The 23112-nt window shown below is 37.4% G+C and overlaps 1 protein-coding gene across 20 annotated transcripts in view; it reads left to right on the forward strand.

Annotated features, from left to right (window-relative positions):
* ryr1b (ryanodine receptor 1b (skeletal)) overlaps positions 1 to 17255 on the forward strand; it is a 117726-nt gene extending 100471 nt beyond the window's left edge. For 8 of the 20 annotated variants that reach the window (XM_051135625.1, XM_051135628.1, XM_051135629.1 and 5 more), the window contains 21 exons: positions 204 to 284; positions 1869 to 1957; positions 2174 to 2302; positions 2397 to 2501; positions 7972 to 8053; positions 8147 to 9456; positions 10176 to 10255; positions 10373 to 10544; positions 10644 to 10730; positions 10853 to 11164; positions 11479 to 11609; positions 11708 to 11750; positions 11831 to 11964; positions 12847 to 12907; positions 13004 to 13150; positions 13240 to 13374; positions 13449 to 13605; positions 13733 to 13797; positions 14392 to 14492; positions 14581 to 14632; positions 15571 to 17255. In XM_051135625.1, the coding sequence (XP_050991582.1) occupies positions 204 to 284; positions 1869 to 1957; positions 2174 to 2302; positions 2397 to 2501; positions 7972 to 8053; positions 8147 to 9456; positions 10176 to 10255; positions 10373 to 10544; positions 10644 to 10730; positions 10853 to 11164; positions 11479 to 11609; positions 11708 to 11750; positions 11831 to 11964; positions 12847 to 12907; positions 13004 to 13150; positions 13240 to 13374; positions 13449 to 13605; positions 13733 to 13797; positions 14392 to 14492; positions 14581 to 14632; positions 15571 to 15666 (3569 nt within the window). In that variant the 3' untranslated portion in view covers positions 15667 to 17255. Of the gene's footprint in view, positions 1 to 203; positions 285 to 1868; positions 1958 to 2173; positions 2303 to 2396; positions 2502 to 2586; positions 2638 to 5927; positions 5958 to 7672; positions 7703 to 7971; positions 8054 to 8146; positions 9457 to 10175; positions 10256 to 10372; positions 10545 to 10643; positions 10731 to 10852; positions 11165 to 11478; positions 11610 to 11707; positions 11751 to 11830; positions 11965 to 12846; positions 12908 to 13003; positions 13151 to 13239; positions 13375 to 13448; positions 13606 to 13732; positions 13798 to 14391; positions 14493 to 14580; positions 14633 to 15570 lie in introns of all 20 variants that reach the window. The other 12 variants (XM_051135612.1, XM_051135615.1, XM_051135614.1 and 9 more) reach the window with 5 other exon arrangements.
* Positions 17256 to 23112: the final 5857 nt, after the last annotated feature.

The following is a 23112-nucleotide window of genomic DNA, read 5'->3' on the forward strand; positions in this document are numbered from 1 at the left end:
TTCCTATCTAGAAGTATTTGTCACATTTTAGTTCACTAATTAACCATTTAAATCTTTGAAATTAATTGTAAAAGCATTTGATGTCAATTAACCACTTTGCATTTAGAAGTCTAGCGTAGTTCACGCTCTAACACAGAAAAACGCACTGTTCACGAGTTCTTCTCCCACATTCATGCTGTGTGTATGTGTGTGTTCCTGTTTAGAAGAGAAAGTGATGGCGGATGATGAATTCACTTGCGACCTTTTCCGCTTCCTGCAGCTGCTCTGTGAAGGCCACAACAACGGTGAGCTTCCTGAGGTGTAGATTAATGCTTCTGAGTACTCTTAAGTAATTCCTTCACTTCTGTTTACTCACTGTAGTCTTTGAAGATCAGTGAAGATAAGAAAAATATGTTACAAAAACATTAAAGGGGTCATCGGATGCCCATTTTCCACAAGTTGATATGATTCTTTAGGGTCTTAATGAAAAGTCTATAATATACTTTAGTTAAAAATTCTCAATGGTCGTGTAAAACAACACCCTTTTTACCTTGCCTAGCTCTGTAAAAATCATCCCATTCTGAGGGATTGTTCCTTTAAATGTTAATGAGCTCTGCTCGGCCCGCCCCTCTCTTCTCTCTGTGGAGTGACGAGCCTGTTTACTTTAGCCGCATTTAGCCGCTAAACGTGCCAACTAGCGGGTTAGTAGGAAAGGCGATCGCAAAGATTCATAAAAAAACCCTTATACTCATTTCTGCTGTAAGTGAAGCTGGATCACGATTCGCGCAAACATAGACGAATATATGTAGATCGGGAGGTGCATTCCCTTCACAAACAAACGTAATCCACTGCATCTTCAGCGGGTCAGATGTTGGGAGTAAATGACGACCACTACGTTCATTATTACATCCAGCAACACAACACCTCAATCGCTCAGTCGGAGATATTCTTGTCTAACTTACATGCCTGCTCCGGCATTGAAACAATGGAGGTCAGACTGTGACAGCTGATCTGAGGTAAGACGCTCATGTCAATCAACTATCGTGGGAGCAGCCTCCGTTGGTGTGACGCCACAACTGAGAATGGCTCGATTTGAAAAAGGGGATATTATTTTTACAGATTACTTAAAAACCACTGCATGGATTTTTATAATTATAGGTTTGTATAATAGATTTGTACATACACTGCCAACACACATCAATGTTCAAACAACATGAAAAAGTGAACTTTGCATCCGATGACCCCTTTAATATCTTGCTGGAGTAAAAAAGCATTTAATTATTTAGACCCTGTGCCTTTGCATATACACTACATATACACTATACACCTTTTTTTAAGAAATGAACCTTTATTCACCAATCAAACTGATTAAAAGTGACAGTAAAGACACTTATAATATTACAGAAGAGTTCTAATTTAAATACATTTGCAAATTAACTTCCTATTCATTGAAGAATTCTAAAAAAATGCATCATGGGTTCCACAAAAATGATACATTTAGGGCTATCAATTTGATTAATCGTGATTAATCGCGTTTGAAATGAAAGTTTGTGTTTACATAATAGACGTGTGTTTATATGATACATAGAAGTATACACAGTACACACACATAATATTCTAAGTATATGGTAAACACAAACTTGTTTTAGATGCGATTAATCACGATTTGACAGGCCTAAATAAATTGCGTTTTAAAAAATATATTGCATTATTTAAAAATTGTAATATTTCCCAATATTACTATTTTACTGTATTTTCTATCAAATAAATGCAGCCTTGGTGAGTATTAAAAAATCTTTCCCGCCCCCAAATGTTTCAATGGTAGTATACATGCATAATACCTAATTATTTGAAAGAACAGCCTGTTTTAAGTTACCATCTACCTCCAGATTTCCAGAACTATCTGCGCACCCAGACAGGCAGCACAACCACGATCAACATCATCATCTGCACTGTTGACTATCTGCTCAGACTGCAGGTACAGCTTCACCTCGCCCGTCTTCCTCTACATCCGTATATACGGAAGCGCCAAAAGTATTTGAACCCTTAAAAATGTGTTAATGTCATTGTATTTGAGAACAAGAAAGACAAGTGATTGAAAATGACAGAAAATAGTGAAATGACATTCAAATGTGGCTTAAGAATGTCTTAAGTAAGCTTTGTGGTCTCTTAATTAATTTATTTTCCGTCTCAGGAGTCTATCAGTGACTTCTACTGGTATTACTCTGGGAAGGACATCATTGATGAACCAGGCAAAAGAAACTTTTCTAAAGCAATGACGGTTGCAAAACAGGTTTTCAACAGCTTGACAGAGTATATCCAGGTACTGATGTCACTGCCATATGCAGTCAATCTCTTTCAGACTTTTAAATTTCCGTCTTCAGTATAGTTTATCTGTTTTTGTTTCTCCAACATAGGGTCCTTGCACCGGTAATCAGCAGTCTTTGGCTCACAGCAGATTGTGGGATGCCGTTGTGGGCTTCTTGCACGTGTTTGCACATATGATGATGAAGCTGGCACAGGTAGGAACAAATGTTGAGTACACACACACACACCCCCAATGTGACTGATAAATCTTATTATATTGACCGATTTTATTGCACCTAGACCCCGGAATTTTCCTGGGAAGGTTCCATCAACACTGAATCAGTATTATCTGTATGTTGTTTTATATCAACATTAAAATACTTGCTATTGAGTTTTGCCTAATCTAAAATCAAAGCTTAATTTCACCAACTTTACACAAAGTAAATCAGAGAAAAAAATGCATTGTATTTTTTTAGTAAGAATGTCACAAATGTTTGTGAATGCATTTTTAAGATCAAGTACACTACCAGTTTTTGAACAGTAAGATTTTAATGTTTTTTTTTTTTTTTTTTTTTTTTTAAAGAAGTCTCTTCTGCTCACAAAGCTTGCATTTGTTTGATCCAAAGTACAGCATAAATATAACTGCTTTCTGTGTGAATACATTTTAAAATAGAATTTATTCCTGTGATTTCAAAGCTGAATTTTTAGCATCATTACTTTAGTCACAAGATTCTTTAGAAATCAATAAATAAATGCAGGCTTGGTGAGCAGAAGATAATTCTTTAAAAAAAAAAAAATTAAAAATCTTAAAACATTCATTTAAAGATTAAAAAACTTTAGACTGGTAGTGTATATTGTGTACCATGGTTAATACATTATAACACTTATCAATTCATCGTTACACTATGCATTTTAAATTCTGTTGTAATTTACGACAAGATATAATGTATTGCAACACACATTATGAATATTTATAATGCATTATACATGCATTATACCCTTCAGTACTCCTTTATTATGCACATAAAGGCTTTAAGTAAAGTGTGACCACAGCTTTTCTCAGATGTTCCAATTTTTCATTTTTATAGTCTTTCAGCTGCATTTGTGCAACAGAATAGAACTCGAAAGCATGTCATACATGTACATACTTATATATTCTATATAAGTATGATCAGAGTAGACTAATGAAGAATATTTTTTCTGTTTTTGAGGTTGCATTTTTTTCTCAGCACTTTAGTCTAATTTATTCATTCATTCATTCATTCATTCATTCAATTTTATTTTATTTTGTCCTTATTTATTTGATGCATTTACTAATTTGGTGTTGACTGTGGTTATTAACTCCCTGAGTCAATTTCTGCCTCTTCATATCATAAATTATAGATTTGGAAGAAACCTTATTGGAGTTAATAAAACATGATAGCATACGCACATCACGGAGATGACTAATACATTTACATCTGTAAGACATATTTTTTTAGAGTGTTTGCTCATCTGCAATACATCTATTGGACATTTTTACTATCAGATGTCAAATAGATGTATATTAGATGTCTTTAAGATGTTTGTGATTTAGAATGTATGTAAACTTGCATCTGAAAGATGTGTGTCAGATGTTTGTTGACAGCAGATGCTTTCCAGATCAAGAGATCTTTAACAGACATCTTGCAGATGTATGTGTGCTATCTGGGATAGGGAAACGTGGTTGTTAAATTTCTTTGGAGTTTCATATATTTTATGGGAAGCTTAACTGGAATTAAAATTTTAATTGTGGTATAAATAGAATAGAATTTGTCTGATTGTGGTGTTTATCGATTGATTAACTGATAGTTGATAAGTGTTTATAGTGTAATATTCCAACTATTTCCAAACTGGGTAATCGAATGGATTGTATTTGTATTCTATGTTTAGTAAATGTTTAGTCCAGTATCACCACTAATCCATGAATGTGGAACATGTTCACAGCGTGAGGTGAATGTTGATGCTCTTGTAATCTTTAATCACGTGTTGTTTCTCTTAACCTTTCTGTTGTGTTGTTTGATTTTGTTCTAATATTTGTTACGCATCTGGTACCTGTGTACTGCATTCTTGTATTTTTTAAAATCGAGAATCACTCCCACTCTCTCAGGCTTCAAAAATGTAAATATAGCAGATAGTGTGGCTTAATTAGTCCTCTCCAGATTGGCGAAAGATCAGTGCCTGTCAAAGTTGGTTCGTCACCAACAAATTGACACGGTTGTGTCTTACATTATCCACCTTACTCATCAATGCAGAAGTGAGCCTATGGGGGAGACTTCTGGTTCATTAGCCGCCACAGTAAAATGACGAGAAGAATAACAACGTGCAGTAAACAGTAAAACTATTTGCACTACAAATCAGTGTTCATAATTAAGATAATACATTTGAATACTGTGGTAAGACACAACATTTGGAATATTAAAAGAGAAGTCCACTCCAGAACAACAATTTACAGATAATTTACTCATCCCCTTGTCATCCAAGATGTTCATGTCTTTCTTTCTTCAGCTGTAAAGAAATTGTGTTTTTTGAGGAAAACATTTCAGGATTTTTCTCCATATAATGGACTGATATGGTGCCCCGAGTTTGAACTTCCAAAATACAGTTTAAATGCGGTTTCAAACGATCCCAAATGCGGTTGTAAACGATCCCAGCCGAGGAAGAAGGATCTTATCTAGCGAAACAATGGTTATTTTCATTACAAAAATACAATATTTAAATACTTTTTAATCTCAAATGCTTGTCTTGTCTTGCTCTCCCAGAACTCTGTGTATTCTGGCTTAAGACAGTTAGGGTATGTTGAAAAACTCTGATCGTATTTTCTCCCTCAACTTCAAAAATCATTTCAAAATCATCCTACATCGCTGCAGAAGTTCCGACCCAAAGTGCAAATGCAAAGAATATCAAACACCCTTAACAAAGTAAAAGCGATATTGGGCGATTTTTAAGTTGAGGGAGAAAATACGATCGACATAGCCTTAGTTTTTCAACATACCCTAACTGACATGACCATGACCATTAAAAAGCATATAAATTGTATTATTTTTATGAAAATAACCAATCATTTCACTAGATAAGACCCTTCTTCCTTGGCTGGGATCGTTTACAACCACATTTGGGATCGTTTGAAGTCGCATTTAAACTGCATTTTGGAAGTTCAAACTCGGGCACCATATCAGTCCATATGGAGCAAAATCCTGAAATGTTTTCCTCCAAAAACAGTTTCTTTATGACTAAAGAAAGAAAGACATGAACATCTTGGATAACAAGGTTGATGAGTACATTATCTGTAAATTGTTGATCTGGAAGTGGACTTCTCCTTTAAGCTGAAAATCATGCTGTTTTGTACAGCCAAAAATTGCTGCACAAAATTGAGACCAGAAGCCACACCCATAAAACTTACAAATGGCCACGCCCACTTTTACCGGAAAAATAAGGTGGATAGGTGAGGCCTAAAAGATGCCAACATAACCCTTTACCCTGGTTGTTTGCATACGCAGAAGTGAGAGACTATCAAATGTATGCATCTGGAGAGTGGGAGATCTCAAAATCAATACAAAATACAAAAATGCATTAAAAATGTTGATCGGTAACATTTTTATTCTGATGTGTAACCCTGCCAGATGCACCCTGACCCAGGACTCCGAAATGGCGTAAGGATCTTTGTTTTTGCTTCCATCTTACGCACTTTTGCACTGTTTTCCACACATGTACACAGTACACAGAACAGTTTCTTTGCTTCCTGTTTCCATGTATTGCTTATGTGTTGTATTGCGCAAGTGTTTCCACTTGCATTTTTTGTCACGTACATTCCCTCTGTTCCTACTGTATCAGTGTTGAATTTCCGAAAGCAGTCTTAACCTTGTTGGGCTGATTTTGATATACTGGAGCTGAGGGAGGTGTCACTATGCTGTGTTTCTGCTTTTGCTCACTTGAAGAGGAAATTTATTTCCCTCGACCTGCACCATATTACTCTTTACATACACAGACATACATACAGTCCAAAGAAGAATCTATAAAATACTTTGTAAATCTCACAAAATCTGTCAGGATTGCGCCCCGGTCACATTTCAATAAGTATGAAATTATTTTATATATAAGCCAAATGATATTCACTATAATTCATTTCATTTCTTTGAAGTAATATACCATTTCTTTTTTCTTTCTTTTGAATTTGTGGTGAATTATCAACAAGGTTTTGTGAGATACATCCAATCTTTCTTAATGTGTATGTGCAGGCCTTTGTGCTCTTTTGTCGTTATAAATGTTGAGTGAGTATACTGTGTTTGCAGGCGTGTGTAATATTGGTGATACTGTTCTGTATAAAAGACTGTTTATGTGTCTGCTGGCATTCCTGGATATTTTTGTTAATAATGGGAATTGCATATTACGTCACTTTATGGCAGTATTTTGCTGATACAAAGTCTTAAAGACTGATGTGATAGTCCTCATTCCAATCTGGTCTCATAATGAAAACGTACCTGTGGGAACTTTTCGCGAGACGCCAAATACGTAGCAATAAGTGAACACCTATAGTGCTACATATCAGATTATGCTACCAACACTGTATTTTTAATACTATAAGGGTAAGTTTAGGGTTGGGATAGACGCACATGACAGGGTAGTACAAATTGTCAGAACACCGGATGTAACAAGTTTGCACAGTAGCTCAGCATGGAATTGGACTTAGGATGCAGAATCCTTGGGTACAAATTTTGTGAAAATCTCATGATAACTCATGATAAAAGAGCTGAAAGATGACAGGTCGAAAAACAAGCTAAAATGCCATGCTAGGCTTAGGTGTAAAAGAACGTAGAATGTTATGGAGCATTAGAGTTATAGTGCCACTCAACAGACATTTCAAGTCAGAACTGCAGTGACACATTCAAAACCAACATCACATAAAATGTGGTTGATACAGTTATGGCCGGAAACTAATAATAAACTAAAATTTCTACCTATTAGATTGTGTTTTATTAACATCTACCCTACCCCAATGCTAAACCTACCCCTTACAATAATGCAAAAACAGTAATTATTCTACAGATGTATACCATCTAGCATTTACCATAAACCGTACCATATGTACGTTCATCTGTTCTGGGAAAAAAAAATAACACTCTTTTAGTGCCACTCAGTGGGAATTTCTGTTGGAAACTGCAGTGATATGTACTTATTGGTACGTATTTCCCATCTCACAAAAAAGTTCCCACAAGTACATTTTCGCCATGAGATCAGATTGCTTCATTCATGCCAGAGTTGACATCTGCTTCTGGCTGATTTGTCTTCATATCCATCTTTAAATGTCCTTGTGATAGGTTACAGTATGTCATGCTATGTTTGTATCTGTTTATAAACGCAAACCCAGGATCATTTCTGGAGTAGAACGCATTCTGAGGTAAGCTGAGAGTAGGTGGACTTTGTCCCAGTAGTGCCATCTCCCACATTGCCCCAAAAAATAAAACTCATGCCAGAGATGCCACTAAAATTTAGCCTGATCAGAATACTTGGTATTCTTGGTACATCTCTTTTCATGGTTCCATAAAACTATGGAGTACCAGCAATATATGTGAACTGAGAGGTCTTTTTATGTTCTTTGTCACTAAGAGTTTAAGACATTTTGTGGATTGATATGTTATTTTGTCTGAATTTGGTTGTGTGAAACAGGACTCCAGTCAAATTGGTCTGTTGAAAGAGCTTCTGGATCTGCAGAAGGACATGGTGGTGATGCTACTCTCTCTACTGGAGGGTAAGAGATATCTATCCATCAAATTGAACTTTAATCTGTAAAACAAGCAAAATCAAGTCATGATCTATAGCCAATTTTGTTGTATTATTACAGGTAATGTTGTGAATGGCACAATCGCTCGCCAGATGGTTGACATGCTGGTTGAGTCATCCAGCAACGTAGAGATGATTCTCAAGTTCTTCGACATGTTCCTCAAACTGAAGGATATTGTGGCATCAGATGCCTTCCGTGACTATGTGACGGACCCTCGTGGCCTTATCTCCAAGAAGGACTTCTCCAAGGCTATGGACAGTCAGAAGCAGTACACGCCATCTGAGATCCAGTTCCTGCTATCTTGCTCTGAAGCCGATGAGAACGAGATGATCAACTTCGAGGAGTTTGCCGATCGCTTCCAAGAGCCAGCCAAAGACATCGGCTTCAACATTGCCGTGCTACTCACCAACCTGTCTGAGCATGTTCCTCATGACACCCGCTTGCAGAACTTTTTGGAGCAGGCTGAGAGTGTGTTGAACTACTTCCGACCGTTCCTGGGCCGTATCGAGATCATGGGTGCCAGTAAGAGGATTGAACGTATCTACTTTGAAATCAGCGAGGCCAACCGCAACCAGTGGGAGATGCCTCAGGTCAGAGAGTCAAAGAGGCAGTTCATCTTTGATGTTGTCAATGAGGGTGGTGAGTCTGAGAAGATGGAGCTCTTTGTGAACTTCTGTGAGGACACCATCTTTGAGATGAACATTGCCTCACAGATCTCTGAGCAGGAGGAGGAGGTAATCGAAGATGAGGATGAAGAAGAAGAGGAGGAAAGCAGTGGTGGTGGAAATGGAGAGGGAGAAGGAGAAGAAGGTAATGGAGAAGCAGCACCACCTGAATCCAGCTCAGCCTTTGCAGATTTCATCAAGAGCGTAATGAACTTCATTAGCCTATTCACTTTCCGCAATCTCAGACGGCGTTATCGCAAAATCAGGAAAATGACCATAAAGGACATGATTGTTGGTCTGGTGATGTTCCTCTATACTGTCCTCTTCGGCATCCTGCACTTCATCTACAGCGTCTGCAGAGGTTTCTTCATGCTCATCTGGAACACTCTCTTTGGAGGAGGTCTGGTGGAGGGAGCTAAGAAGATGACATTGACAGAGATTCTGACTAACATGCCCGACCCAACTCAAGATGAGGTGCACGGTGACCTTCCACCTGAGCCAGGAGCAAGAAAAGTACAAGAATCAGGCGGCGCTGGTGAGGGAGAGGAGGGAACTGGAGGAGGAGAGGAGGAAGCAGAAGAGGGAGAAGAGGATGATGGTGAAAGAGCTGGTTTTGGTCCTCATGGCGGTCTAGGAGATATGGGAGAAACTGAGCCAGAGGAGCCTCCTACTCCAGAAGGCAGCCCACTGCTGAAGAGGAAGCTGGTGAGAAGAAGAGTTTTGTGCTTATAGTCTAAAGATGCGGTCACAGTTACCTTTGTTTGTTTCAGTAGGAATTAGTTAGGAACTTCATGTGAGGGTAAAATATTTCCCCACTTTTTTCACAATGGTTACAAGTTGGTCACATGGATATCTGCAACTTAGTATGAAAGGTGCTTCATACATCGCTACAATGTAGACCAGGGGTGGCCAGCGTTGGTTCTGGAGAGCCACATTCATCTAGAGTTCAGCTCCAACCCTAATCAAACTCACAAACAAGCGAATCAAGGTCTAAGGTAGGGGTCACTAAACCCCAACTCGTCCCTGGAGGGCTGATGTACTGCAGAGTTTAGTCTAGCTTACCTCAATAAATGTACCTGGAAGTTTCAAGTTTACCTAGTAAAACCTTGATTTGCTGGTTCAGGTGTGTTTAATTAGGGATGGAGCTAAACTCTGCAGGACACCCGCACCTCCAGGACCGAGTTTGGTGACCCCTGGTCTAAGGCTTACTAGAAAGCTACAGGGTGAGCTTTTATCAAGGTTGGAGCAAAAAGCTGCAGGACTATGGTTCTCCAGGACCTATGTTGGTCTCCCCTGCTATAGACAACAGACTTTGGTCTTTTTTACCCTGTGAAATTTTGCCCAAACTGTACTAATGTGACCTCACCTTAAGAGTAAACATCCAGTTCCTCACTGTGCTCCTCAATGTTTTGCCGCATATTCAGGTGGGTGAAGAAGGAGAGGGAGAAGCAGTAGAAGAGGAGAAAGTAGAGGAAGAAGCAGCCCCAGAACCGGAAAAAGCAGAGTAAGTAAAGGAGAACAAAGATCAAGTCTTTCGTTGGTAAACTGTTGTGCAGTCATATTTATCACAATATAAACATTGTGCTGTTGTTGCATTGACTTATCCTTCTGTCCATCAAAGTGCTGAAAATGGAGAAAAGGCAGAGAAGGAGGCAGAACCTGAGTCTGAAGAAAAACCAGATGAAGAGCAAGAGGAGAAAAAAGCAAAGGCTAAAGCAAAGAAAGGCAAGAAGGCAGAGGGAGACGGCTTTGAACTCTGGAATGAGCTTGAAGTCCAAAGAATCAAGTTCATGGTAATTATATTATAGTTATTTATCTGTATAATTAATATTTTTTCATTCATCACTTTTTATTCTGACTGCATCTGAAAATTGAACTTTCTCTTCTTCTAGAACTACCTGTCTCGTAATTTCTACAACCTGCGCTTCCTTGCTCTCTTCATCGCCTTTGCACTCAACTTCATTCTGCTCTTCTACAGGGTCAGTATGATTTTAAAACAGGGCATTTCAAACTTGAGTCTCAGTCATAGTTGTGGGGTCCTTTGCATTAGTTGCGAACCGTTGATTGAACAGTTTGATTGAAGCTGGCCATATCTCCCTAGGTATCTGACAGCCCACCTGGAGAAGAGGAGGAGTTTGAGGGTTCAGCTATGTTTGAGGGTTCTGGTGTATTTGAGGGTTCTGGTGTGTTTGAAGGCTCTGGTGTGTTTGAGGGCTCTGGGATCTTTGAGGGCTCTGGTGGAGAACCCGAAGGATCTGGAATGGAGGAGAATGGAGAGGAAGATGAGGAAGATGGGTTTGTTTACTACTTCCTGGAGGAGAGCACTGGATATATGGAACCCGCTTTGGCCTTCTTTTCTATCTTACACACCGTCATTTCCTTCCTGTGTATCATCGGCTACAACTGTCTGAAGGTCAGGAGCTCACTGGATTCTGTTATCATTTACTCACCCTGATGGCATTTCAAACCTGTATGACTTACTTTCTTCTGTAAAAGCATTAGGAAGTATTAATTGCTATTTTACAAACAATGAAAGCATTACATGACCACAGAAAGGACCAAAAAGCACAATAGCTTTGTGTGAGAAACAGATCAAAGTTTACATTTGCTGTCACTGAAGATCCTTCCCTTCAGTCGTGTATTAAGTAGATGATGACAGAAATCTCATTTTGGAGATTTTCTTTGGTTAAGTTAGTGTGAGCTGCTAACGTTTTCATACCTGTCCAGGTTCCTTTGGTCATCTTTAAGAGAGAAAAGGAACTGGCCCGTAAACTGGAGTTTGACGGTCTGTACGTAACTGAACAACCAGAAGATGATGACATCAAGGGCCAGTGGGACAGACTTGTCCTCAATACACCGTAATACTACAACATTATTATTATTTATACATTTATGAACAAGTATCTTTTTGAAGACTGTGTGATATGAAATGACATTCCTTTTATTTTCCACTCAGGACTTTCCCGAACAACTACTGGGACAAATTTGTGAAGAGAAAAGTCAGTGGGATTCTATATTTGTTTGTGCAAATGTTTCATTTATTGAGAGATGTCGGTGACTGAGCGTGTCTGTGTTGTAGGTGCTAGAGAAATATGGCGATATCTACGGTAGAGAAAGAATCGCAGAACTACTCGGCATGGATCTAGCATCCCTTGATGTCAGCGCTATGACACATGAGAAGAAGCATCAGCCTGATCCCTCAATGTTCACATGGTACAGAAAGATGGAAATACACTCATAAGTGTCACTAAAATGTTAATAGCCAATACCAGTAACAAAAAAAACAACAACAATTCGATACCACAAAAACAAATAAACCAATGGGTAGGAACCGCTTTAACAATTCCAACTGCTTAAAAGTTCCAATTTTTGAAGCAGGAATATTTGGAAAATGAAATTTAGTAGCCGAATGATGAGGAAAGAAAGAAAGTTGTAAACTATATATGATTCACTACAGCTATAGTTCACAACAGCTCATTAAAGGCTAAAGATGTCTATTAATCTAGACACATTTGAAAATGGTGTTTTCATTTCAAAACGCCCTCCATCTGCATTAGCGTAAATTGTACAAAGTAACATATTTTAACAAAGATGTGAAAGTGAATAGCACAAAATAGGCACAAACCATATAAACATTTATATCTATCAGTACAATATGTGTCACTTGACTAAACATGCATCATAGTTTTTGAGATACCTCCATTTTCACAGTCCACACTACATTGCAAAAACGGTGTTTTCAAATGTATCCATTTAGGAGAGTGTTTTCAAAAAGCTTAGTTTTTTAGTTAGTCAACAAAAATACTGTCTTAGTGTGGACGGAAAGCCGAAACGGTGAGAAAAAGATGCATTTCAAACAATAAACGTATTAGTGTGGACAGGGCCATTTATTTAAGTTATGTATTTGGGAATTGGTTGGAGTGTACTACTTTTTATTTTTAAATCACTAAAAAAGTGGCTCAAAAGTGTCATTTGAACTACTCTGGTGAAGCTGATTTTTAGGATTCAATAAAATAAACCTGCTCATAAGAATAATTTGTTAGAGATTCAGGATGGAGATTCTGTTTCTCATTATAAAATGTTATGAATCCACAGGTTGACATCTATTGACATAAAATACCAGATCTGGAAATTTGGAGTGGTGTTCACTGATAATGTGAGTTTTAGTAAAGACACCATTTTTTCTAACTTGTTCATAGGTTGAGGATATTTCTAACAATGATCATTCATTTGGATTCTATTTTCCTTACAGACGTTCCTGTACCTAGTTTGGTATCTGGTCATGTCACTGCTTGGCCACTACAACAACTTTTTCTTCGCCTGTCATCTGCTGGACATCGCTATGGGCGTCAAAACCCTGCGTACCATCCTGTCCTCTGTAACCCACAATGGCAAACAGGTACAACTCTTATGTACCATCATCATATTTGACTGAGATTTTATAGAAATCTCCTCCAGATATTAATCTTGATGGTGACTGTGGTTTAGCTGGTGATGACGGTGGGTCTGCTGGCTGTGGTGGTCTACCTCTACACCGTGGTGGCCTTCAATTTCTTCCGCAAGTTCTACAACATGAGTGAGGATGAAGACGAACCGGATATGAAGTGTGACGACATGATGACTGTAAGTGTTTCTACACACATATCTACACTTCGTTTAATCACATGTGCTGACTGTGAAAATGTCTTCTCTCTCAGTGTTATCTGTTCCACATGTACGTGGGTGTGCGAGCTGGTGGTGGTATAGGAGACGAGATCGAGGATCCAGCCGGAGACGAGTATGAGCTTTACCGTGTGGTCTTTGACATCACCTTCTTCTTTTTTGTCATTGTCATCCTGCTGGCCATCATTCAAGGTGAGGAATGCCGTTTTTAGAGAAATGTAGACACTGTGGACAATTTACTACTTTGTAAATGTACTGTTTAAAAGGTTTGGACATAATAATATCCCTCATTATGAAATGATGTTTGTGTTATGTGCAGGTCTGATCATTGATGCCTTTGGTGAGCTGAGAGATCAGCAGGAGCAGGTCCGGGAGGATATGGAGGTATAACTGCTAAATTTATACTCAAAGAAATAATTCACCCAAACAATTAACGTTTGCTAAAAAGGCAGTCCAAGATGTAGATGAGTTTGTTTCTTCATTAGAACCGATTTTAAAGAAATTTAGCATTTAGCTCTTGCCCACCAATGGATCCTCTGCAGTGAATGGGTCCAAACAAGAGTTCCTCAGATCTGTTCCTGGAAGGCCACTGCAGAGTTTAGCTCAAACCCTGATCAACTCATTTACCTCTAGGGATCCTGAAGACCTTGATGAGTTTGCTCATCAAGATTTTAGGAACCCTGGCCCAAACAGCTGATTAAAAACATCACAATAATCCATAAGTAGTCCACATGACTCCAGTCCACCAATTAACATCTTGTTAAGCAAAAAACTGCGTGTTTGTATGAAACAAATTCATCATTAAGACAAAATATGAGTCAAGTATCCATCTTATACAGTCAGTTTTCTGACCTGATAAACATGTCAGAAACATGTTGCCTATGGCAATTGCTGAGAGTGCAGTGGATAATTGTGTCGTTATGGATCGCGATTGGACACATTCTGAAATATGAATGTCTTTTTGTTGTTTTTTCAAAGACTAAGTGTTTCATCTGTGGAATTGGAAGCGATTACTTTGACTCAACTCCGCATGGCTTCGAGACGCATACGATGGAAGAGCACAATTTAGCCAACTACATGTAAGTGTATACTTTTGTTTATTCAGAAATGGTGAGAGCTAATATTTTGTTTGCTCATTCTGAAATCTTTTTTTTTTCTGACATGTAGGTTCTTCCTGATGTATTTAATCAATAAAGATGAAACGGAGCACACAGGACAGGTCAGTGTTGGTTTATTCTTATCACTGTCCAAAACTGCATTTCTGAGGAAAAAAAAAACTTTGCATTTAAGAAGGTATACATTTTAAATGCAGTGTGAAAGTTTGGGAACCTCTATGAAAATATGAAAAATTTTAACAAAATAAGAGGGATCATACAAAATAAATGTTATTTTTTATTTAGTGCTGTCCTGAGTAAGATATTTTACATAAAAGACAAAAAAATAGCTGAAATTATTAAAATAACCCCCTTCAAAAGTTTGGGAACCCTTGCTTCTTAATACTCTGTGTGGTTACCTGGATGATCTCCGACTGTTTTTTTTTTTGTTTGTTTGTTTGTTTGTTTTGTGATGGTTGTTCATGAGTCCCTTGTTTGTTCTGAACAGTTAAACTGAGCACTGTTCTTCAGAAAAATCCTCTAGGTCCTGCAGATTCTTTGGTTTTCCAGCATCTTTTGCATATTTGAACCCTTTCCAGCAGTGACTGTATAACTTTGAGATCCATCTTTTCACACTGAGGACAACTGAGGGACTCAAACACTATTAAAAACTATTAAAAACGGTTCAAACATTCACTGATGCTCCAGAAGGAAACACAATGCATTAGGCCAGGGGGTGAAAACTTTTGGAATTTGAAGTTTAAGGTAAATTGTACTTAATTTGACTTCTGGGAAACATGCAAGTATGTTCTGTTGCTTCTGAAGGGCAGTACTAAATGGACAAAACAAGATATTTTGACATAATAAGAAAAATTTTGGACATCATCCTGTTTAAAAGTTTTCACCCCTTCCTGGCTCTTAATGCATCGTGTTTCCTTCTAGAGCATCAAGAGTACTGAACAGTAATGTGTATATACAAAAATTTAGATTTAAAAAATTATTTACATTTTCACAATATTTTGCTGAATTTGCAATGCATTCATTTTATTTTCTCTCTTTCTAGGAGTCATATGTGTGGAAAATGTACCAGGAGCGATGCTGGGACTTCTTCCCAGCTGGTGACTGTTTCAGGAAGCAGTATGAGGATCAGCTTGGCTAATTCTACAGCCTTGAAAGTGTGTGTTTGTGTACGAGTATCATTTCAGGAATGAGAGTCACAGAGGAAAGAATGAAAAAAAAAAAATAGCCAAAGAAGGGAACAAGAGAAAAATGACAGACTATAGCCTTGATTTGACTCATAACCCAGCCAACACATCACACAGACCACACAAACTCACTCATAAAACAAAACCTTTGATTTCCCCATGACTAAACGAGAGAAAAGAGCAAACGTTGTGTCAGAAGAAAGTATTTTAAACTGTATATATACACTACATGGCCTTTATTTCTCCACTAAGGACTTTTTAAATCAAATCAAGCCAAAATGAACAAACACCCCTAAATGAAGCCTTCCTTTCCTCTCTGTTATGTTTGTCACTATGAAAAAAATCTCAGTGCCTAATGTTGAATCTTAACAGTACAGTGAGGATTTAAGTATGATTTTATTAATAGTCCGTAGTGATCTTTTTATGTGTAGAATAGCTGTCTAGATCTTTTCGTTTTAGCGTATATAGCTTTGTTTATGTTTATTTATTCACGTATACCACAGAAATATAGCCATATGAGTGGTAGCATCCTGTTCTGTGACTTAAAAAACATAAAAAGCATTTTGACAAATATCAAACCAGGGTTTTTTTTTTTCCCTGGAACATCGAGCGAATGTGAGAATGCGTGCAACCGAATATCTTAATACCATTTTATTCTCGAGAGGAAAGTGTTACAACCCCAATATTTCTCTCCCGCCTCTGTTTCAAGTTATAGAGAATAACAAATGGTCTCATGAGAAGTTTTAACTTTGTAAAAATGTGAAACCACCTGTTTTGCACTCTAGAGTCTTATAATGGGACACTGTATTCTTGCTGTGGTGTCCCGCTACATAATGCTGTATTACCAATATAGAGAGGTGGAGAGAGTCATTTGTTTTATTAAAAACATCCTCTCTAGATTTTCAAGACGATTTACTCTGATTATGGGAACGAAGCACTATTATGACTATATGCACAGTATTATTTATATTGCTATACTGTCATTTAAGACCTTGATGTGGACTGTGTCATTCAGATAGCAAGACTGCAACTTAATTTATCCACCTAAATACATAGATAATATATTTTTGTTGGAGCTCTAAATAATTAAGATACTATGAACTCATTATGTCACAAGTGAGTATTTATTATGTACTTTTGCGGGGGGAAGAAAAATGGAAAAGGAATGTGAGCTAGATTAAGTTAACGTAGTGGTAACAAAGATGATGTGTTTTTGCCTTTTAGATTTTTATTCTTCTTTTTGGCGAAATCTCACACTTTATTTTTGTTGAATCTAGATGAGGTATGTAGTCGTAGGTCTCTGATATTTGTGCATCAGACGTCTCCAAGAGACTGAAACGAACTCACGTGCATGTTCCACCTTGTGCGTTCTGCTGACATGTTGTGACAGCACATTAAGAGCGTGTGTTGAGGTCTTTTGGTGTGTTTTGCTCTGAGAGCTCACAGAGGGAAGAAATCAACTGTCTTCTCTGGATCTGACTGTGTATCAGGCTATATCCTGTGTTTCAATGCACATTAAACAGATTCTAATATTTTAAGAGCACCGCTGTCTGAACTCTTTTATTTGCCACAAAGGGTTCTGTCTGTTGTCTGTGTCTTTTGTACTTGATTAATGTTCTTATATATTCCTATAATCCTTACTCTATAATGTCAAGTGACTGTCTTCATGAATGAGTCATTGAATCTCTGATTCATTAAACCAATTTATTCAAACACCCTGATGTGCTCCAAAACAAATTAAGTGATGTGTTTATAAGTGAGTCACTGAATATATCACTCAACTACTTTGTTTAAACACACTGGAAGAAAATAAGTTGCTGAACTTCGAACCACATACTAGCATACTACTTTTACTATTTTTATAGTATCTTTCTGTGGAGGAATAGTAATAGTAGTACACTTGCAGGCATTTATTAATTCATCGAGTGATTGTGTTTAGGAGTGAGTCATTGAATCATCTACTCAACCGTTTAGTTAAAGGGGACATCGGATGCTGACCGCTGAAGTTGATATGATTCTTTAGGGTCTTAATGAAAAGTCTATAATATACTTTGGTTAAAAATTCTCAATGGTTGTGTAAAACAACACCCTTTTTACCTTGTCAAAATCAGCTCTGCAAAAATCATCCCATTCTGGTCGAGGCTCCTTTAAATGCAAAGGAGCTCTGCTCACCCCACCCCTCTCTTCTCTCTGTGGAGTGACGAGCCTGTTTGCTTGAGCCGCTAAACTTGCTAACTAGCACATTATTAGGAAAGGTGATCGCAAAGATTCATTAAAAAACCCTTATACTCACTCACTGCTGTAAGTGAAGCTGGATCACAAATAATTCGCGCGAACATAGATGGATATATGTCGATCGGGAGCTGCATTCCCTTTATAAACAAACGTAATCCACTGCATCTTCAGCAGCTCAGATGTCGGGAGTAAATCACGACCACTACGTTCATTATTACATCCAGCAACACAACACCTCAATCGCTCAATTCTTGTCTAACTTACATCCCTGCTCCGGCATCCATACATGGAGGTTGGACTGTTACAACTGATCTCAGGTAAGACGCTCATGTTAATCAACTATTGTGGGAGCGGCCTCTGTTGGTGTGACGCAACAACGACAGGTATCTGAGAATGGCTCAATTTGAAAAAGGGGATATTATTTTTACAGATTAATTAAAAACCGCTGCATGGATTTTTATCATTATAGGGTAGATTTGTACATACACTGCCAACACACATTAATGTTCAAACAACATGAAAAAGTGAATCCGATGAACGCTTTCTCTGCACTGACCAGGCACTGACCAGCGTCAAACTGAGGAAAGACTGAAGCACAGAACCTCATCAGCAATTTCTCAAGCAACATGCGGTACCCTCCCTGAAAGTATGTCCCAATATGTCTCCAATTTTCATGTGGGACAATGTCCCGGTCATACTGCAAAACATAGCTAAGAACACTGAAATAATGAAATGGCCGGGCCAGAGTCCTGATCTAAACTTGATTGAAAATCTCTGGTAAATCCTTTGCCGACAAAGTTATGGCTAAGAAAGCCACTACTTTCCCATCTATGGAAGAGAGTGGAAGAAGAGTGGACGAAGATCACGCAGTGCAATCTGAGAAACCAGTGATGTCCTGTGGCTGCAGATATGCTCATTCAAAGTAAGGACCTCTACTACAACCCTCTAAAATTTTCTTTCATGCTACAGTGATTACTAGGGCTGGACGATTAATCGAAAAGTATTCAGAACCGAAATAATTTTCTCATGTCGGTTATTTAATTTTTTTCTGTCCTGTTAAAACTTTTCCAAACATACTACCACGAGTGTAGTCGGTGCTATACGGACGTGTATAACTGCTGTGCTCACGTTTTTTGCAGTGTCACGTACGTGAGTGGTGTGTTAGGACAGTGTTTCCCAACTCCAGTCCTCGCTGTTCTGCGTGAACGGCCAGTAAGAATCTAGAGTGTCTCTTTCTGACTTGTGCATATAGACTGATAAGATCGCTGAGAGTAAGATAACATGCAACAGCAATCATGAGTTAGATTTGCGTCTATAACTGAAGGGAAAAATAATAATGATAGTAATAATTAAATAAAAATAATTGTTTAATAACCATAATCAAGATAAGATAAGATTTTAGGTCATATCGCTGAGCCCTAGTGGTTACTGTTCTCTAATTTTGATCACTGTGTTTTCCACAAAATAAAGGTTTTTGTTGAAATACCTTGGATATTTTGTAAAACATACTGTATTAGTAGAACAGTGATATACCTACAGCTAATATTACTTCAAATTTTGAGTAATGAAGATTAACAGTATTTCAGAAAAAAATGAAGTATTTACAAATTGTTCTCTAATTTTGATCTCCACTGCATAAAAGAGTCACTGAATTGTTCACTTAACCGATTCATCCAAACACACAGAGTTATTCAGGAATAAATCAAGTGACTATCTCTATGACTCTATGACTCTATGATATTAACATCATGTTTACTGAACTGTTGTATTAAAATAAATATCTTGTTGAATTCTTGCTCATATGAAAAATCTGTCATTAAAGGAGAACTCCACTTCCAAAACAACAATTTACAAATAATTTACTCACCCCCATGTCATCCAAGATGTTCATGTCTTTCTGTCTTCAGTCGTAAAGAAATTATGGTTTTTGAGGAAAACATTTCAGGATTTTTCTGCATGTAATGGACTTCACTGGTGCCCCGAATTTGAACTTCCAAAATGCAGTGTAAATGCAGCTTCAAAGGGCTCTAAACAATCCCAGCTGAGGAAGAAGGGTCTTATCTAGCGAAATGATCGGTCATTGTTTTTGAAAAATAAAAAATGGTATACTTTTTAAGCACAAAAGCTTCTGTAGCACAGGCTCTGGGATGCGCGTTCTATAATGATTCGTTCTTTTTAAATGAATCTTTAATTTGACTCGGGAAGAACGAGTCGTCTTGATGATTGATTGAGGAGTGATTCGTTCAGTCGCGTATGTGCAACATCCTATTAGGTTCTGTACTGGAATTAGTTCTTCGGGTTTTTCGAGTTGTTCGTTCATCTTATGGGGCTGTCACGTGATGCTGATTTTGCTAAAATGAACTAAATGACTCAACATCACCTTCCGTCATGATTCAATAGTACGTGAACGCGCATCCCAGAGCCTGTGCTACACGAGTAAACTAATTTTTATTTTCCAAAATAAATTAACGATCGTTTCGCTAGATAAGACACTTCTTCCATGGCTGGGATCATTTAGAGCCCTTTGAAGCTGCATTTAAACTGCATTTTGGAAGTTCAAAATCGGGGCACCAATGAAGTCCGTTATATGGATAAAAATCCTGAAATGTTTTCCTCAAAAAACATAATTTCTTCATGACTGAAGACAGAAAGACATGAACATCTTGCATGACAAGGGGGTGAATAAATTATTTGTGAATTGTTGTTCTGGAAGTGGACTTCTCCTTTAATTACCCTCATGTTGTTCCAAACATATAAATATTTTATTTTTTAATGAAAATTAACAGCCTTCTGACCTTCCATAGACAGCAACATAACTTTCTGGGCCTTGAACATGGTAGTTGTGTTGCTATCTTTGCAGGGTCAGAAAGCTCGCAGATTTCATCGAAAAAAATCTTAATGTCTTCCGTAGTAGTCTTATGGGTTTGGAACGACATGAAGGTGAGTGATTAATGACAGAATTTTCATTTTTGGGAGAACTAACCCTATAAGTACACTGTAATTCCATAGTATATTTAAGTCAAGTAACATTATATAAACAACATAATTCAGCGCTGCTAGGTGCTCCTAAGCACATCCCTAACATTTGAAGGTTTCTACATCCAAACATATTTTGGGGTGTGTTGTTTCTGTGCATTGTAACTGCATTATAGTATTGAAACAGTTACGTAACTTACAGACTGACATAACAACAACAGAATTAAGTATAATAATGATGATTATTATGAGCCTTTCTTAAACCTTCCCAAAGGTCTCCTGAAAAAAACAAATGGCTTAAAAATCACTGCCTGTACATGCCGGTGCTTGTTTGCTGACTGTATTTGAAGAAAAGGGCAAGGCATTGCTGATACCAGATGAGTTTTGGACCAATTATAGTTAGTGATTCAGAAGAACTTTTATTTTAGTGATTCATTTGTGTACCAGCATTATTCAAAATATCTTTTTCGGTTTCGCTCCTGGTTCAACTTTTCAGCTTTCCTGTAAAACTGCATGTGATCAAGTGCTGATACTGCCCTCCACCTCAGTCTACAGTTTGATTTTCTGATCTGCTTTCACAGTAGGAACCGAAGATTTACGGGGTTTTTGAATAACCACTGAGTCATTTTTTCCACAAAAGTCCAGCTTAATATCCTGGAGATTGAGGAAACTGATCGCCTATTCTATACTCACTTTCGAACATGAAGCTTGAAACCCCCTAAAGAAAAAACAATCAGTTCTTTGGTTGTCCTAAAATAATATTATAAATGAATACTAACATAATCTCAGTTTGTAAATACACTCTTAAAAATAAAGGTGCTTCACGGTGTCATAGAAGAACCTTTTTTTGTTTACATGGTTCCATAAAAAAACGAAACAGAAACAGTGGCAAAAGAAGGTTCTTCAGATTATAAAAAGGTAAGAAAGAGATGGTTCTCTCAAGAACCTTTGACTGAATGGTTCTTTGTGGAACCAAAAATGGTTCTTTCTATGGCATCACTGTAAAGAACCTTTTAAATAACCTTTATTTTTAAGAGTCTCTATTATAGAATAAGCAAAGGCATTTAAGTTCACTCAATATTCTTCAAAAACGAAGCTCATTTATCATCCGTCACTGATTTGTATTGTGATGACTGTATTTGTTGAGCAAATTGGGATAATTCTAATTAATCATATTTACCTGTTCAATCCCTAAAATACTGCTGAATCACCTAGGTGTCATCCACTCGCTTGTAACACGTGAGAATTTCCACAAACATTTTGTTTCTGTGGTCATCAAACCAAATTCAGTTTAATGTGATTTAGTTTGTAGTTTCTCATTTTATCCATGAGCTCCTCCTGACACTATAAAAAGACGATAAGGACTACTTTTATCTCACTAAGCTCATAAATGTTCATAAACCTCCTCAGGTGTTTATCAGCCTATTCAGTTGCCCAGTGCTGACTTATTTCCTACTTAAATCAAAGGTTGGCTCAGCCAAGAAGGGTGTGTTTCAGTTAAGCCTATTGACTCATGACTTGTAATGAGTAAGAAAAAGTAGGTTAATAAAGTTCACTTCAGCCTTCATACTGTACAGTCAATCAGTTTGGCAATAGTTTGACAAGCAAAACATACTCAGGAGTATCTGACATTGGTGGAATCGGTAAGCTCAAGTTTAGTGTTTATTAGATTGTGTCATTAAGTTGTTAAAATAGCAATGTTAAAAGATTTTTACGTATATATCAAATCTACGATGATTTGTTCTGTTATTTGCACAAAAATATGATAAAAACAGAATTACTGTTTTCTCTTTCAATATACTTTAAAATGTTATTTATTCCTGTGAAACCAAAGCTAAATTCTTAGCAGTCATTACTCCAGTCTTCAGTGTCACATAGTCCAGAAATCTTTTTCTTTTTTTTAAGATCACAGCTGAGCTATTGGTATTTTTGTGGAAACACTGTATTTTCAGAATTCTTTGATGAATAGAAAGTTTAAACGAACTGCATTTATTTGAATTAGAAATCTTTTGTAACATCAAATGTCTTGTGATTATTTGAACTGCTGCTAAGTATTAATTTATTTTTAAAGTTCTTACTAACTTAAAACAAGTGTGTAGATTATACAGTAGAACAACATAGCAATGAGGGTAAAAAGAATGCTTATCAGACCAGAAATACTTGCTTATGTAGCTTTTTTTAGTTTTCTA

Source organism: Labeo rohita, chromosome 18 (genome assembly GCF_022985175.1).
Source record: "Labeo rohita strain BAU-BD-2019 chromosome 18, IGBB_LRoh.1.0, whole genome shotgun sequence".
NCBI lineage: Eukaryota > Metazoa > Chordata > Actinopteri > Cypriniformes > Cyprinidae > Labeo > Labeo rohita.